At 38.1% G+C, this 19,234-nt stretch overlaps 1 protein-coding gene across 1 annotated transcript in view; it reads right to left on the bottom strand.

Annotated features, from left to right (window-relative positions):
- Window positions 1–2,676: 2,676 nt before the first annotated feature.
- The window catches only part of STK33 (serine/threonine kinase 33), a 59,106-nt gene continuing 42,548 nt past the window's right edge, over window positions 2,677–19,234 (bottom strand). The window contains exon 12 of the mRNA XM_033120621.1: window positions 2,677–4,639. Within this exon, the coding sequence (XP_032976512.1) occupies window positions 4,427–4,639 (213 nt within the window). The 3' untranslated portion in view covers window positions 2,677–4,426. The remainder of the gene's footprint in view (window positions 4,640–19,234) is intronic.

The raw sequence follows: 19,234 nt of genomic DNA, 5'->3' as shown, positions 1-19,234 counted from the left end.
GTCATGTGTGTGTTGCTGTTTAAAATGAGCTCCCAGTGGTGGGAATCCCCACCACTCCTGCTGAGAACTGCTCCAGATAATTTAGGGAAATGTGGAGAACTGACAGAGAGGGAACAGAGTTGAGTTAATTATACTAGCAAGTGAGGAAGCCGGCCACAAAGACGCAAGACAGACACTGAATGTGGCCTTCCTTTGAAGAACAAAGGCAAAGAAAATGGGCTCACCAATGAGAATTAAGTGAAAACAATGTACTGAACAGAAATCAAAACCAATTCGAAAGCCAGGTCACGCAGAAAAATATGGGGTCCTGAAGAGGAAAACTGAACTACGGTGAGACCTCTGAATAGTGAAATTTTTACTTTAAAATGCTTTGTAAGCTGATTTTAGCGCTTGTGGAGATGAAACAAATGCACAGCCAGGGACACGGCTTCAGATTGCTTGTGCTTCCTGGTGCCACAGGTCCCCCTGGACGCCTCTGTCGTGCCCCCAAGTCCACAGCCAGGAGACAGCAAGGGCGGCTCCATCCCAGGCCATAGGTCCTCTTGGCTGTTACAAGTCAAGTGTTGCTTTTGTTTGGCTCCCAGAGGCCATGGTTGGAATTTAAGACCTAAATGCAAACCTCCTGGGTCTAGACAGTCTTGGACTCAGGTGGGCAGTGGTAGATTTCTGTTGCTCAGTCTTGGTTCCAACCCTAGGACCACCCCTGTCATCCCCTTCCTCAACCCCTAGCGACCATCAGGTTTGTTTCAGGAAGAATTCACTTAGGCTTTCTGCTCTTCACTTTACTGTCATTTGGAAGGAGACTGGCAACCACAAGCAAAACTGCCCCAGGTCAAGCACAATGCAAAACTGCCAAGGAAGGATCTGGATCACTCTGGGTCCCGGGAGGAGCGAGATGATCCACTCCAATGTGGCAGCTGAGAGTTTCCCAAACAGTACCAAGAGAGTTTAGGGAAACACACAAAGGAAGACACAGTACCTCAGGGCAATAGCCCCTGGTCTTCGCCTGAAGGGGCAGGGCACACGGGGTGAGAGAGGCCTATCGAAGGGAAATGCAGTGGATCCCCAGCAGCCCTGCATGAAGGCGCTGAGGGAATCGATGACTGGACCTGGCTTTCCCGCCCTCTGGTTGCCTGCTGGTGTCTCCCACTGACAGGATCCCAACAAACCCAGAGGCCAAGGAGCCTGTTACTGCAGTCCCTAGAGATCAGCCTCTCTGGGCGGAGAGGACGGAGCAGAGCAGAGTGGTTCTGGAGGGGCAGATGGAAAGGATTCAGCCCAGGGCCATTTCCCAGAGGCCACAGCTTCTTGGTCTCCAGCCAAGTGCAGCCTTTACGGGACACAACTTCCTTGGCCAATTTCAAAGCTCTGCTTACTGCTGGGAATGCATGTTTGAACAAAGCCTTTATTCTCTATTCCAACAGCAGGCTGGAATTTAAAAAGCTTCATTTTCCAGACTTGCTGCTTTTGATTTGTCCAACCTGGAACTTACATTTTGGAGTCAAATAGAATTATTTAAACAAAGCATTTCAGTGATAAGCTCAAAATGTTTTGATTTTTTTTTTCTCCTTTCCTCTTCCCGACACCACATAACACTCCTCCTTAAAATGTGAGGATTATTCTGTGGCCAGCTCTTAAAATCATAGTCTGTCTCAGCTTCCGTTTCCCTGGGCCTTTGTTTCTTCAGCCTGTGTCTCCTCTGGGTATGCTTCTGTACAGGTCAGGCGTGTGGGCCACTTCTACCTGACTCGCCTGGAGCAATGCACCACTGCAGGGGCCACACTTCCCTCCTCTGACTCCTGCTTCTAGGCCTGGCAGAACCACGTGTTGTCATCCAGTTAGTAATCTTTATTAATTACACGCACTTCTTCTTTTCGTCCCGCCCTCACCCCCAACCTATTTTCCTTTCTTCTCTGATTTAGGCCCTTCTCTGTTATCATCTTCTGTTGTCCTCAGCTGAACTTCTCCCCATCCTGAAGCCTGCATTTGTCTCTTTAATCAATCATATCCCTCCTCCCTTAACTTGTCTGTTATTTTTAAGTTGGAGTGTGGATCAGCATTTGCATTTCTTATAAATAACACCAGCGTTGCACTGTCCTAGAGACAGTGTGTCCCTCGGGGTCACAGCAGAGTCCTACCTTCCATGCCATAGCGCAGCTGTCAGTGATTGTTACCAGTTACCAATGCCCTGGAGTTGGCCTGTCCATCACCAAAAACCATTCTGAAACAGAAGAGCTACTTTTTTCAGAGACATGAAAGCAAAAGGAGAAAGCAAGGCCACATACCCCCAGATATGAAAGAGGTACAACAGTTGGAAAAACAACCTTAGACTCAGCCTGGCCCAAGTTTGTTCCACACAAATAAATGAAAATACAGTAGTACCTCGGTTTTCGAACGTCTCTGGTGACGAACATTTTGGTTTATGAACGCCGTAGATTTTATGGATCTATGGTGGCACTGGATAGTAAAATTCATGCTAAATTTGCAGTTTTAGGGGTTGATTTTAAAGGTCTAGAATGGATTAATCCATTTTGCATTACTTTCTATGGGGAAACCGTGTCTCGGTTTTTGAACGTTTCAGAATTCGAACAGTCTTCTGGAACGGATTACGTTCGAAAACCGAGGTACCACTATAATATGGAAATTCCCTTTAGAAAGGCTGAACTAAGTTTGTATTAAAATGATTCTACTTAAATAAAATGAAGGCCTAGACAGAGGAGAGCGAATCGGACACATCTTTACAGTAGAAGGATGGTTAGCCTCGCCTGGTGCTGGGTGGGAAAGGCTGCAGACACACTACAAGGTTATAACATGACTTCACCTTCCACTGAGAGCTTAGTTCTGGACGTCTGCTCAAGCTCACTAAGCGGAATCACTAATTTAAGACCAAAGAGCAATGTGGATAGAAATTTGGATAGCACTGAATTTAACAACAGAATTCTCTGTGATACAAAAGACTGTATCATACTATGCAAGTAAGAGCATTTTGAATACAGAGAATATTCCATTTTCCAGCCCAGGGGATGGACAGAATTGAAACCACTGTCATGGTTGGCTTTTCTGCAAAGAGACCAGCAGCCAGCTCTCCCGTCTGCCAATAGGAGAACCAGTGGGGAAGGGACCCCACCAAGCTAATGAGGCTGGGACCCAGAATGTGCTCCTCCCAGACTGGCCCACTACACCCGGAGGGGTGGTTTACGGGCTCCTAATGGGACTGGAAGCGATAATTAGTAAGAGACACCTTGAAGAAGCTATGGCAACTCCAGTTTTAAAATTAAGTTGACATTTAAACTAGCTTTGGTTGGGATTCCTCCACGGGAAGCACAGTGAAGACACTAAGAGAATGCCGGCAGAAACGAGCCGGGGTAACACATCTGCGTCTTCCAAATTAAGTGCAGGAAGCACATCTACTCCCTTTAGCCACTGAGTGGATCTACGTGCAACCAGTACAAGCTCAGCTGGCCAGGTGTGTGGGTCACAATGGAGGCCTAAATGACAATCGCATGGGAGGAGGGTTGGAAGGAAACTAGGTGACTTTATAAAGGTAGAAGCACATGCAAACTGTTCTTTCAGAATTTGTTTGGAAGGCCAAGCGAAGCATCTGTTCACCCAGTTTAACCAGGAATGGCAAAATTACTTGCCTAGGTGAAGGAGACACCTCCGATACTAAGGATGATGATGTGTTTTCCCCTGTATCCCAAACTGTATTCCCTGAAGATGTGTATCTCCCTTTCCAGCAGCCGGCCAAGCTTGTAATTTGCAGATGGGCTTAGAGGTCCTTATTATAGTCACTTCTTGTTAACATGAAAAATTAATGTGCGTGGGTAACATCTGTCTTTTATTGATTCAATCAATACATTGGGAATTTAGCAGCAAGTTAATGGCAAGCAGTCACAAAATCTCCTATTTTTCTACATTTAAAGTAAGTTGTCTGAAACAATCCGTAGCAACCTACAATCACAAGAACACGCGTGAATGGCCAAAGTACTTGTGCTGTTGTGCCCATGGTAAATTTATTAGTAATTTCCTAACAAAGTCTTCCAGTGCAAACTGCACCTAATTATTAGGGACCTCCATGAGCACATTTGGCTCTCATTTTCCCCTATAAAAACTGTGCCTAAATCTAAGAATGTGAAGTAAAACTGAGCAAGTACGCCCACAGCCTCGCTCTGAGGGCACCCGCTCCTCTAAACAACCTTCGAAAACATCTCGAGCTGACGTCAGCTGCAGCCCACCATCAAGCCCGTTGTTGGCTGTCCTTTAACACCACGCTGCGTGGTGATAACTAGCTTCAATTCTAAGCTCGTGCAAACACACCGCAGGGCTCGGTGGAGCTAAAGGGCTAAAAGCTCGGGTCCCCTCCTATTCTCATTTTAGCATTAGACACAGCAGCTCTGTTTGTGTACTATTCAGCATTGGAGTCATCTTAGAATTTCTTTTTGGTTCTAGATAGGGCAAAGGATTTAGCAGTGTATTTGGTGGATGTTCCTTGGCTTGAAGTCACAAGGGACTTCTCTGTTTCTCCCTGGATTCCAGATGGGAGGAGTCTGCCAGATGTGGAATTTGAATAGCTCATGTCCAAGTTGTCCATATTTTCCTTCTTACTGGTCACAGGAACTTTCGTTTTATAAGCAGTGGGCTAGAAATAAAAGGCCTGGATTAATTTTCAGATAAAAAGCAATCTACGTCAATTCAAAGAAGCAAGGGACTATGAGATTATCCAGGATTTGTAAGTTGAGCACTCTCTAGGATGTGAGATATAAACTAATCACATGGTGAAAGTGTTATTTATTAAATGCCAAAGGAAGCTCCTTTAACATCGTCAAGAAAATGGAACTGTTCAGTATTTGGTGCAGAGCAAACTTTAGTCAAGTTTCAGATTCTCTGCCACGCGAAATGAAAGTAAATGTCTGGCAACATTTGCATAGGGACGTCCCCTTGGACATAACCGTACTCATTTCATCTGCACAGATTTCTAGACAAGCTTTGACATCTGTATGGATACCCCGCCAAGTACATCATGACTATTCTTTCTAACCTGGGGACCAAGTGGCTTCATAGGGCTCACTCCTTAGAATCTCGGCGTCGATTCTAGGCACTGGCTTCTAATCCGAGTCACACCACGTGGGCAGGTGTACAGACCTTGTGGAGTCTCGAGGTCTCCATGTTAAATGGGGAAATCGTCTTTTCACACGTACTACATGGGTTTACTATGAGAATGAGCTGAGGTGGTAGCCATGAAAGTACCTCGTGACTTTAAAGCACAAAAACAAGTCACGCAAATACTAAAAATTGTATTTTCTCAGGTCACCTCACCCCACAATAGAGGAAATGGTCTGCAATCCTGTCACGAGGGAAGCACAGTCTATCTTGACCTTAGACCCATCTTAAAAGTGATCACTTCTAGTGAAATGAAGCTGAGCACAGAGTTCTAATAATAGAGCAGAGACTGTCTCAGGACCTACACAAGCTGCACGGGGGACGAGACATGGGGGTACAGATATAGCAAGTTCTCATTTACACAGAATGATCTGGGAACAGGTGCATAGGCCTAATTAATACTCCGGTTAACTGCAAGTTAGAGTTCATGGGAGTTAATAATCAAGTTAACAATTTTCAAAGAATGTGAAAAGATTACATGTAACACAAAATAAATAAACCTGGTGTCTCTCTGATCATTCAGGCTCTTGTGATACAAGTGACCAAGTTTTATACACAGTAGTAGCACTTAACACATAGGTATTTATTTGTCTGGTGAGTAAATGACCTCCCAGGGCATAAGCAAAGCGTCAGGTCATTGAACGATTTTGGGGTACCTATATTTCAAGAAAGAGAAAATTTACCTGATGTTTGCTTATTGCAGACAGCCCTTAAGCATGTCCCCTTTCAGGACATCACTCATGTGTGACTTTATAACAGGGTAGGCTAATTCTCGAGCTGGTAATTTTGTGCAATGAAAAATTAATTTGTATAAACTTGGAAATGTAAACAGGTCCTTTTCTCCATAGAATTGTTTTCCCCCAAGAAAATTTCTGTGTAATCTTTCAAGAAACAGAAACACGTAAAGTGCTTTAGCATTCAGTAAAACAGGCTGTATGCTATGTAACCTCTCACTGAAAACTTTTGTGCAGCAACAGGGTGAAAAGTACAACACCCATTACGGTTCTAGAATCTGGCTGAAGGTAAGTTACTTTGTTTACTACAGTCCTGGTCCCGAAGACATGAAGCCAATCTTGGAAATTTCAATTCATAAACATTTAATTCACTTGACATACAAATCCTATTAAAGGGTGAATCTATGTGTAACCTAAATGTCTCTCTTTTGACATTTCTACCTCTTGCGTTATCATCCAAATCATTGAGGAAATGTTTTTCAACATGTCTACTACACCTAATACTATACAGAATAGGAATAGAAACTTAGTCATTTTCTTCTTAATGCATTCATATTCCTATCTGGTTTAATGTTTCCATTCTTCTAAACTCTTCTATTTGTTAATTAGTGTACTTGAGTCATTCAACTTATGCTGTTACCAGTAATATATAAGTGCCTGTTTTTGTTATTTTGTTTTCAATCTGGTATTTAATACATGTTATAATTAATATAGTCAACCATATTCTATTTGAGCACCAAAATTGGCCTAAAACTGGTTGCACTGAAACAAATCACAACATTTGTTCCTTTACCCCCTGGTAACGTCAATGCAAATCTATTTACCTTTATCCAAATGTTTATTGCAAATGCTTACAGGCTCTGTGTATATGTGTGCACCTTGTAAAATACTATATGTGTGTGTACTTTACCATTTCTCTTTGCTAATTTGCAGTTTCATTAAGTTTAGGAATCAGAATCATAAAAGCTTTCTTAAAGCCTGAGTCTCCCCTCTTAAATGTCCCCTCATAGAAACTGTTTTCTGACACTAACAAAACATGGACGCAGGCAGGCCTTCATGGGGCCCGTTAGGCAGAGCTGCAACTTCTTCACTAAGAGCGAAGTCTCTCATCTCCTTGGAACAGAACCAGCCATGGAAAATTCTCGCTTCCGGGCTTTTCTTTAGGAACATGAACAGATCTTAATTTTTCGGGGATGCAGATTTTACATTATAGATTATCTAAATTTTAGGTATCTTTTTTTCTTTTCTCATAGTTGATGGGATTCCTCAGAGATCTATGCTGTCACTGATGCAATCTGAAAGTTTTATGAGTAATAGACAGAGAAATGAAAAACGAAATTGCCAAGGCTATAGGAATTACTAAGATCTTCTGGGTCATGAAAGACAAATAGAAGGTGAGGAGCTCTCCTAAGACTGTACAAAGGGAGAGGAAGATGAGAGAAGAATTTCAATATTTAGTTCTAGGGGGAAAGATTCTAAATAAGCATTGTGAGACTGTTGGTCATCATTAATCAATCCAAGAGAGAGGATCTAAAAATCATTGTAGACTATTCTCCAAAGATACTGGCATACTATTGCACAGAGACCAAGAAAACCTGGCTATCATCAGCAAATATCTTAGAAGTCAAAGAAAAAAATTATCCCACCCTTATATAAAATCATGTAGAATTCATACCTGAAACACTGCAACCAGCTTGAACAGATACTACAAAGAGACCAAAGAAGGTTTACAAATATGATTAATGGGTGGAGGTTTCTTTACAAGAGAGTTCTTCTGTCTAAAAATAGGAAGAATTAGAGGATGTACACAATCACAATCTACAAAATGAAGAGGGGGAAGCTTTCAGCACAGGAGCTAGACAGCGACAGGGGTGCTGCAGTCAGGACGTCACACCCGGGCTGCCCCAAGCAGCACTCCGATTGTTCCTCAATTTGACAGTCTTACCATTTGGGACTGTTGAAAAATAGTCAGTCCTTCTGGGGGAAGAAAATGGAAAAGATGACCGTACTAGCTTCCCTTCAGTTCCATCTGTTAGTAATTCAGCACCCTTGGTCTGATTTCTCCAGCTCATATTACTAATCTTGAAAAGGGGGCTCCAGGTGCGCAAGGGGAGATATGTAACAAGAAAACTGGGTTAAATATACACATTTCATTATTCACTGGCATAACTTTAACTTGATGAACTCATCTGGAGATAATGGATGCAAAACCTGTAAGCTCTAGGCATAGCCCTGAAAGCTAATACCAGTGCGTGATTACTAGAAACTGTTACCATTTCTCTGAATTTGGAGTAAAATATATGCTATTTAAGTAAAGTGGTTTATCACCATAGCAACCATTTCTAGAGTCACACACGCAAATTATAGGACTGCACAAGGTCCAAGTGACAGAACATTCTGATACAAGTTTTCAGCTATAGTTTTGCTTGCAATGGTCACCACTGTCACATTCCTGTGGTGTTCAGAAGGAAGAAGGAAAAAAAAAAGGGAAGAAGAAAAATTGACTTCCGAATTTACAGTTTTCTTTTAGAAGGCTTCTCACATAAAGAGCTGGGCTTTATATGGAGATAATGAAAATAAAATCTACCTTGCAAATTAAAGATGTAAACAGCTCTCTTTTCTTTTCAATTAAAGTATAACTTACATACAGTGCAATGTACAAATTTCAAGTGTACAGTTTGATGAGTTTTGACAATGCACAACGCATAGATCTATATAACCAATACCCCAATCAAGCACTAGCTCCATTTTTCAGAAAGTTCCCTCCTGCCACTCCTTGTCAACCCCTCCCATTCTGGGTCTATAAGTGTTCTCACATTCTTTCAACATAAATTACTTATGTGTTTTCTAAAACGTCATACAAATGAAATACAGTGTGTACTCTTTTGTGTCTGACTTCTTTTACTTAACATGTATTTTTAATTGAAATTTCTATTAAGGTAATTATAGATTCTCATTATAACATGTTTTTGAGATTCATCCATGTATTAGTATTTTTATTGCCAAGTAGTATTCCATTGTATGGATATACCACAATTTGTTTATTCATTCTTCTATTAATGGATAGTTGGGCTGTTTCCAGTTTCGGGCTGTTTATATATAACGCTGCTATAAACATATCCTACATATCCTTTTTTGAACTTACATTTGGGATTGCTAGGTAAATGGTAAGTAAATGCTTAACTTTATAAATAACTGCCCAACGATATTCCAGAGGAAGTGTATCATTTTGCATTCCCACCAGCAATGTAAGAAAACTCCAGTTACTCTAATATTTGCTAAAATTTGGACTCGCCAATCTTTTAAAATTTGGCCATTCTATAAAGAATATGTAGTGATATATCATTATGGCATTTCTTGATATCATTTGCATTTTTCTGATGACTAATGATGTTACACATTTTTTCATATGCTTATTGACTACTTTACTTATATATCTTCCTGTCTGAAGTGTCTGTTCAAGTCTTATGCCTATTTTTAAAATTGGTTTGCTTTATTATTGTTATTGAGTTTTAGGAATCATCTCATATTCTGGATACAAGTTCTTTGTTAGATTATGTATTGCAAATATTTTCTCCTTTTCTGTGGCTTGCCTATTCCTTTTCTTAATATGTTTTAGATGAACAAATGTGTTTACTTTTGATGAAGTCCATTTTATCCATTTTTTAAAGTGCTTTCTGTGGTCTAAGAAATTTACTACTCTCTGGTTGGAAGATATTCTCCTATGTTTTTTCCTAGGAACTTTGTAATTTAGCTTTTAGATTTAGGTCTATTATCCATTTCAAACTAATTTTGGTGTACAGTGTAAGCTAGGGGATCAAAGTTCATTTTTTCCATGTAAATATCCTATTATTTCAGCACCATTTATTGAAAAAATGATCCTTTCCCCAATTGAATGGATTTTAAACCTCTGTCAAAAATCAACTGACTACATAAGTATGGGTCAAAATCTTGACTTTGATTTTGTCTTACTGATTTATTTATTTGTCTATTCTTACACCAATACCACACTGTACTAATTACTATAGCTATATAGTAAATGTTGAAATCAAGTCATATACCATGTCTATATGGTCATTTAATCTACGACAATGGAAGCAAGAATTTATGGTGGCGTAAAGACAGCCTATTCAATAAATGGTGCTGGGAAACCTGGACAGACACATGCAAAAAAATGAAGCTGGACCACCTCCTTACACCATATACAAGAATAAATTCAAAATGGATTAAAGACTTAAATGTAAGATCTGAAACCATAAAACTCCTAGAAGAAAATATAGAAAGAAACTTTACAGACATTACCTGGAGTAAGATTTTTACTGATATATCCCCTTGGGCAAGGGAAGTAAGAGAAAAAATAAACATGTGGGATTACATTAAATTAAAAAGTTTTTTATACAGCAAAGGAAACCATCAATAAAACAAAAAGGGATCCTACTGAATGGGAGAAGATATTTGCCAATTATATATCCGATAAAGGGTTAATATCCCAAATTTATAAAAAACCTCACTCATCTCAACTCCAAAAAAAACAAACAACCCAATTAAAAAATGGGCAGAGGACATGAAGAGACATTTTTCTAAAGAGGACATACAGATGGCAAACAGACATATGAAAAAATGCTCAACCTCACTAATCATTAGAGAAATGCAAATAAAAACCACAACAAGATACCACCTCACCCCGGTCAAAATGGCTATCATCAATAAATCAACAAACAAGTGCTGGAGAGGATGTGGAGAAAAGGGAACGCTTGTGCACTGTTGGTGGGATTGCAGATTGGTGCAGCCACTATGGAAAACAGTATGGAGGCATCTCAAAAATCTGAAAATGGAACTACCTTATGACCCAACAATTCCTCTCCTTTGGATCCAGAGAAATCCAAAACTTTAATTCAAAAAAATTTATGCACCTCGATGTTTATTGCAGCACTATACACAATAGCCAAGACATGGAAACAACTGAAATGCCCATGGGTAGACGACTGGATTAAGAAACTGTGGTACATTTATACAATGGAGTATCACGCAGCCATAAAGAAGAATGAAATCTTACTATTTGCAACAATATGTATGGACCTAGAGAACATTACGCTAAGTGAAATAAGTCAGACAGAGAAAGACAAATACCATATGGTCTCACTTATACGTGGAATCTAAAGAAAAGAATAAATGAATGAACTAATCAGAAATAGTCTCAGAGACATAGAGGAAAAATTGAGGGTTGCTAGATGGGGGGGTGGGGATAAGGGGGAAAGTGAGGGGATTAGAAAGCACAATCGGTAACCACAAGATTGCCACGGGGATACGAAAGTCAATTTGGGGAATGTATCAATAATGTAAAGATTTTGTGGGGTATCTGATGGACACTTGTCTCATTAGGGAGACCACCTCAAGGATGACGTAGATGCCTGATCACTGCACTGTACACCTGAAGCTGAAGCTGAACAATAATGAACGTCAACTACAATTTTATTTACACACACACACACACACACACACACACATATAGTTACAAGGAGTGGAGTACAGCATTAGGAATAGAGACAATGGAAATGTAATGGCTGTGGGTGATGTCAGAGGGGGGAGGGGGCTTATCACTGTGTGAGGGATATAAATGATAAATGTCTATTACATTGTTTTGTACACCTGAAATTAATAAAAAAATATATAAAAATAAATCAGGTCACATAGTTCTCTAACTTTGTTCTTTTTAGGTTATTTTAGCTATTCTAGGTCTTATGTATTTCCAAATAAATTTTGGAATCATCTTTTTAATTTCTAACAAAAAAGAAAGCCCTGCATTTCAATTGTGATTGCTCTAAAGTTATAAATCAATTTGGGGAGAACTGACATCTTAACAGTATCAGATCTTCCAATCAATGTATCTCTCCAAATACTTCAGTTTTCTTCAATTTTACTCAGCAATATATTGTAGGTTTTGGTATAAATAGTTTACACATATTTTGTTAAATTTATCACTAAGTATTTTATGTTTTGCAGTAATATTTTAAGTGGTATTTAAAATTTTTGTTTTCCAAGTGGTCATTGCTAGCATATAACAATACAATTGATTTTTATTTTTTTATTTTTATATATTTTTTAATTTATTGGGATGACAATTGCTAGTGAAACTACATAAATTTCAGGTGTACAATTCTGTATTACATCATCTATAAATCCCATTGTGTGTTCACCACCCAGAGTCAGTTCTCCTTCTATCACCATATATTTGATCCCTCTTACCCTCATCTCCCACCCCCCACCCACAATTGATTTTTATATACAGATCTTGCATTCTGCAACCTGTTTAGTTTGCTTTTTGTAAATTCCTTGGGATTGTCTATGTACACAATCACATCATCTGAAAATAGAGACAGTTTTATTCCGTCTTTTCCAGCTATATAATTGTATTTCTTTTACTTGTCTTGTTGCATTGGCTAAGACCTCTAGCACAATGTTAGAGAGAAGTATAAAGAACATCTTTGTCTTTCTCATATCTTCAGTGGGAAAGTGTTCAATACACAAGTATAACCATTAAGAATGACATTAGCTTTAGAGGGTTTTTTGGGGTAAAAAAAAAATTCCAAATGTGTAAAAGAAATTCCCTGCTGAGGAATTTTCTCATGTTTGATTGTTGAATTTTATCAATTTTTTTTCAAAATTAATGAGATAATTTTATGGCTCTTCTCCCTTACCTATTAATATGGTGAATTACATTGGTTGATTCTTTAATGTTAATCCAAACATATATTCCTGGCATATGCTGTATGCTTGGCCACGATGCATTATCTCTTTTATATATTTCTGGATTCAGTTTGCTAATATCAAGTTTGGGATTTTTTTTGTGTCTACAGTAGTACCTTGGTTTTCAAACATCTCCGTTGACGAACATTTCGGTTTACGAACGCCGTAAACCCGGAAGTAAATGCTGCGGTTTTCGAGCACGCCTCGGAAGTCGAACATCTCACATGGTTTCCACTGAGTGCAAGATCCTGAGGCCTAGCTGTCAGTTATTTTCGAACATTTCAGAACTCGAACGGTCTTCCGGAATGGATTACGTTCGAAAACCAAGGTACCACTGTATATTTATGAGAGATATTGGCTAGTAAATTTCTTTGCTTGTAATACCCCTTTCATGTTTCATATTAATGTTATGCTTGCCTTATAACTGCCCTGGGAAATATTCTCAAGAGTTTGTGTAACAAGCTTTGTCTTTTTTCTTCTTTAAATATTTGGAAGAATTAACCAGTGAAATTATTTGGAACTGGTTTTCTTTATTGGAAAGATCTTAATTAAGATCAATTTCAATTTTAAAAGTATATACAGAAATATTTAGAAATATTTAGATTTTCTATTTTTGTGTATCTGTTTTGGTGGTTTTTTTTTTTAAAGGTATTTGACCATTTCATATAAATTTTCCAATTTATTGACATTAAGTCATTCACAATACTCTCTTTTTAAAATCATTTCCTCCTTCTATTTTTGTTGAGAGGGTATTTGATTTGCTTTTTTCCCCCTAGCTTGCTGAAATGAAAGCTTATATCTCATTATTATTGCTACTGTTTTAAAGTCAACATTATTTTATATTTATTTGCTTATTTACACTTGCCAATGCCCACGTACCTTCCTACAGTTCAGTATTTCCATCTGGGATCATTTTCTTTTACCTTGAAATTTTTCTTTTAGTATCTCTTATGGTACAATATGCTGGTAACAAATTCACTCATGTTACACATACCTAAAAACATTTTTATTTTATCTTCATTTTTGAAGGAAATTATCACTAGATAAAAAATTCCAAGTTGGCAGCTTTTTGTTTTGTTTTGTTTTCTATTTAGCACTTAAACAATGTCATTGCATTGTCTTCTGGCTTCCATTATTTTTGTTGATATGTCATATGTTACTCCTTTAATGGCACTGTGTCTTTCCCTTCTCCCCACCACATCCCCAACTAGATACTTTTATAATTTTCTCTCGTAGGCCTAAAAATTTATAGAACAGTATTCAAAGCAACCACACACACTAGAAAGTACTGACAGAATCCATGAAAGGAGATAGCCAGAGAAGGGGCATCCTAAATTCTACCCAGCTAAAGATAAATGAACTGACCTAAGATTTAAACTGCCAGCTAAGAGACAATTTGCAGTTTATGTCCATCCTAGTAAATGCTTGCTAAAATGAAAACATCAACACTTTTTGGAGGAACATAGTCAAATCTAGAGTCAGCACAACATAACATTTCTAATGTTCAGAATACAATCCAAAATTACTCAACAGAAGTAATAATCAATAGAGACAGATCCTGAGATGTCCCAGATGTTGAAATTAGCAAACAAGCATTTTTAAAGCAGTTATCATAACTATTATCAGTGATGTTAAGGAAAATATGTTTTTATGAATAAAGGAGGTATCAGTAGAGAAATGGAAATAATGAAAAAAAATGAAAATTTTAAAATAAAATACAACAGCTGAAATTAAATATTCATGATAGGTGTAATATGAACATGGAGATAACAGAAGAGTAAACCTAAAGATAGATCAAGAGATTGTATCCAATTTAAAGAACAGATTGAGGACCTATAGAACAAAATCAAATGGTATAACATGTGAATAGAGTCTCAGAAAAAAAATTTTTTTAAATGATGATAAAATTTCCCAAACGTGGGAAAAGACACAAATTTACAGATTCCAGAAGTTCAGCAAACCCCAGCAGGATAAATGTAAAGAACATGCCTAAAAATGTCGTTGTCAAACTGCTGAAAACCAATGATAGAGAAAATCTTGAAAACATTCAGAGAATAGTGACACATTGCATGTAGGGAAAGAGCATTTCAAATGACCAATGATTTCTTATCAGAAGAAATAGAAGTCAGAAGCCAGTAGAATAACATCTTTCAAGTATGGACCCCAAAACATGTCAAGACAGAATTCTATAAACAGAGAAAATATCCTTCAAAAATTAAAACAAACTAAGACATTTTTAGGTAAAAGAAAACTAGGAGAACTCATCACTAACAGACATACAATACAAGAAATGCAAAGAAAATTCATCAGGTTGAAGGGAAATCATACCAGATGGAAACTTGGATATTCAGAAAGAAGAGCATCAGAAATAGTAAATATCTGGGTAAATATGTAAGACAATTTTTCCTCTTAATTTCTTGGAAATACATATGACTTAAAAGAAAAAATTAAAACACTGTTTTGTTGGGCTTATAATTACATAGATGTAATACATGTGGCAATTATAGCATAAAGTCAGGAAAAGAGATGAATAAGCCCAAATTAATACATCTGAATTGAGGCAGTATTAGTTATAACCCAACCCATTGGATTGGTTCTCCTTAGGTTAAAGACACACATAGCATATCCTAATAGCTATAGTCCCTAAGAGGGACTAAACAAAAGCTAGGGAGAGCAGGGAAATGATTTGAAAGGATTCACTAATATATCCTTTTAAGTAGGGAAGCCTGGCTAAGCCTATGATGAAACCTAAACCTTTACACTGGAGGTTCTTCTAGTGGGAGTAGAAGTAGAGACAATAGCATTATTGTTTATGGAAATCTATGAGTCCAAACTAGCAACCGGCATTGCAAACAGCAGTAGCTCAAAGAACAACAGGTCAAGATTCATGTTAGCACCATCAATGGTTTGTACCTGTATTAGTCACTATTGCTGCAGGTTCCATGATTCCCTAGGAGAACCCACAGGACTCAGCATATAGTTGTACTCATTGCTATAATTTATTACAGTGAAAGGATGCAAAGCACAATTAGCAAAGGTAAAATGCACTTGAGGTGAAGTCCAGTGGAAACCAGGCTCAAGCTTCCAAGGGTCCTCTCCCAGGAGTCACCCAGAATGCATTTAATTACCCCAGCAACAAGTTGTGACAACACATGTGAAAAGTTGCCAACCAGGGAAGCTCTTAAAGACTCAGCAGCCACGGTTCTTACTAGGAGCGGGCCATGTAGGCAGCCTCTGCCTAGCACCTGCCAAAATTCCAGCCTCCCAGAAGGAAAGCAGGCGTTCAGCATAAACCATATCGTTTGTACAAACAGTTTAGGCACAATGAATCATTCTCATCAGCTAATGGTAGCAAAATCTAAGTTCCCAGAAGCCAGCCTAAGGCCAGCCTTGCAAGCAAACCTTTTCAAAGATAGCAGTTTAGGCCTGTTGTGTTAACTCTTTTCTGTACAACTAGGTAGAAAATAACCACAAATGTCTCAGTGTCTTATGACAATAAATAGTATTTTTTCTCGATTAGCTGTAGGGCTTAGCTGTGCCAGGCTAGACCTTAGGCTTTGTATTGGACTCAGGTCTACTCCACAGATCTTCATGATTCCCACAACTATGGCTCCCTGTGGGCGTGTTCTTGGGGCAGGTGACAGAAAATACGAGAGTAAGTTAAATCACACAAACGCTCTTAAGGTCTCTGTTTACATCACACCTCTAAATATTCCATTAGCCGAAGTGAATCATCTAGATCAGTCCAACATTAGTAGAGTGAGACACTTTCCTTCATCTACTATAATAGGGAGAACTGCAAAGTCACATGGCAAAGGGTAGGAATGTATAACTCCCTCTCAGGGAGGGATGAAATAATTCGGGAAAATAACGCAATCTACCACAGTACCCTAGAGACCTCACCAAACTCAGAAGGCAAATGAGGTTGGAAGCATCACCTTATCACCTCTGAAAATGATATTTCTTAGTCTGTTCATTAGTTTATTCTAACACCTATACCCAAAGGAGCCTTGAAGCAGGCAGGAAAAAAACAAGTTATTTTAGTAATGTTCTACGCAAGTTCTTTAGCAATATAATAGTAAAAGTATAATAGTTAACATTAATTTGTGCTTACCGTATGTCAAGAGTGTTACTTGCAAGACTTCATTTAGTCCTTGGTAGATGTCACTAATCCCATTTTACAGATGAGAAAGCAGAGGCCTAGAGACTTGCCCATGGTTGTGAAGCTTGTAAATGGTGAAGCCAGGATTTGAATCCAGGCAGCCTTGATCTGGAGCTTGTGCTTTTAACCATTTTGATCATTTTCATCAGCTAATGGTAGCAAAATCTAAGTTCCCAGAAGTGTAGTGCTTGGGCACATATGCCAGATTGCAATGCTTCAATACTGGTGTACAAAAGTGTGTCAAAATTGAGAAAGTACCACCAAATCTGTACATGATTCACATGGGCTCAGAGAGCTAAGATTCAATTTGTAAAGAAAATTTTTATCCTACTGAACTAAAATACAAAAAAAGCTGACTTTTTTCTCCTAGAAATACATATACATGCCATAATTCAACTGTTTACTTTCAATATTATTGCGATTCAAACTCTTCTTGCCTTTGAAGAACTACTACATGAATGCATTTTGTTGATCAAAATAACTTTCAAAGTTTCTAAGCCACCTTGTCCTTTTACTTTCTAGACTAGGTAAAGTATCTGCCACATGTATCACCTCCTGTAACACTGTAAAGGCCATGTTTTCAGTCAAGAAAAATGATCACAAAATTATCACAAAAATTTTCCATTTTCATTAAATAAATATAGTCAAGGCTGCGTTCAATAAATAATTGAACAACTGAGAAGTATCTCCTTTATGAAGTAAGAATTCTGTAAGGCAACTATATAGTACTTCTATGACATCCGAAGTGTCTAGTCCCTCCCTCTATTATGGGGAGGTGCATTTTAATTACGGACATTCATTTCTCTCCCATTGTTTTCTGAGCTCAATGAATAATGAAAGTATTATACTATTTATCAGAAATCACTAAGGACCTAATGTTAAAAAGGCATGCTCCTGCAAGAAGCAATGGTCTGCCAAGTGTCTCATTTGAAGATGAGTAAATGCTGTTGTAGGAGTTAAAGTCTTGGGTCTGTCTGAGAGATTAGATTAAGGACCCATTGTGGGGAATTCAGAGGATTACGAATAACAGTGCATTATCTAGATGTACTCAGCCTGAAAAACACAAGAAACACATGAGAGAACATTTCTGTCCTCAAAGAACACCATTACCTAAAATAGGCTAAAAGTTGGAAATGAAAAGAAAAAAAGAAAGGACATTGCCAAAGGCCAACCACTTGAAAACAAGTTTGAAAAAGTGAAGTGTGATACCTTAATCCAAACATGAGCAATGAGGAGATGCAGACTGTGTTTTTCCATAATGTACAGGGCATTTGGAACTGGAGAAGAGTTATTCAGGGAAAGAGGAAAGTGCTTAGTTCAAGTGGTTTTGTTTTTAACAAACCCTCACTTTCTCTGCTAGTTTTCGAAGAGCTCTGCCACTTATCTAAAAAGTGATTTTCCTGGCTTGTGAGAAATACAAAATCAGGAGCTCTAAATGGATTTATCAGATTCTTCAGAAGAGAGAACAATGATACAATGGAAAGCAGGAATTGCTGGCATATTTCCATTTAAATTAAAGCCAAATTTCAAATATTTTAATGGAAAAAGAATCATGTACATTTCCTTAATTTAGTAGGTATAAATTATTTATGGCATCAAATGGAGTATGTGTATGTATACGTGTGTGTGTATAAAATGCCTAAAAACGTCATTGTCAAATTGCTGAAAACCAAAGATAGAGAAAATCTTGAAAACATGATTGTGTGTGTGTATAAAATGCCAAGCCAGCTAATAAGAAAATCATCAATTGATGTTCAATAAGGGAATGCAAACGTGATTTTTTAAAATATTATTTTAAACACGAATATAAAACATACACTACTGCTAAGCATTGCAGGAGTTGTTAACAGAGTAGAGATGATAAAGGGAATTCAATAAACTTACATTTATATTTATGGTAAATATGATTATTTCTAAATACCTGAATCATTAAATGTTAAGCTTATTATATAGATATTTGCTATCAGGTAAATGAAGAAGTTCCCACCCAGTAAATCAAAATCAGTCAGTAGATCAGCCTCCTAGTTCTCTTACTGCACGTTTCTGACACATTCTTAGCGTGGAAGGGAGTGGGCCAGCAAGGCCGCGCCTTCCTGGGTGGTGCCCTCTCAGTCCCTCTCTCCACTCCGCCTATCTCCAGGTTTCAGAGGACTGAAAAGTGGCAACTCCTCACAAGAAGTCTGGGCTGCCCTAAGGTGAACACAGCCCCTACTGGCAGGATGCTCAGTTATTAAAGAAGAGCTAAAACGTGTTCATTAGATTTCAGGACAAGAAGAGAACAAACATACAGAAAACTTTTCCACAAACATAGAAACAAAAGAAAAAAGGGTTTAGGTAAATTGTAAGGCTATTCAGTTAGCAGAACACAATCTAGAATTAATCAAAATGCTCTGAAATTTTATTCACCAAAAAGAATAAAACTATATTTAGG

This window comes from Rhinolophus ferrumequinum, chromosome 11, assembly GCF_004115265.2.
Source record: "Rhinolophus ferrumequinum isolate MPI-CBG mRhiFer1 chromosome 11, mRhiFer1_v1.p, whole genome shotgun sequence".
Classification (NCBI taxonomy): domain Eukaryota; kingdom Metazoa; phylum Chordata; class Mammalia; order Chiroptera; family Rhinolophidae; genus Rhinolophus; species Rhinolophus ferrumequinum.
This window is presented reverse-complemented; position numbering and strand designations above follow the sequence as displayed.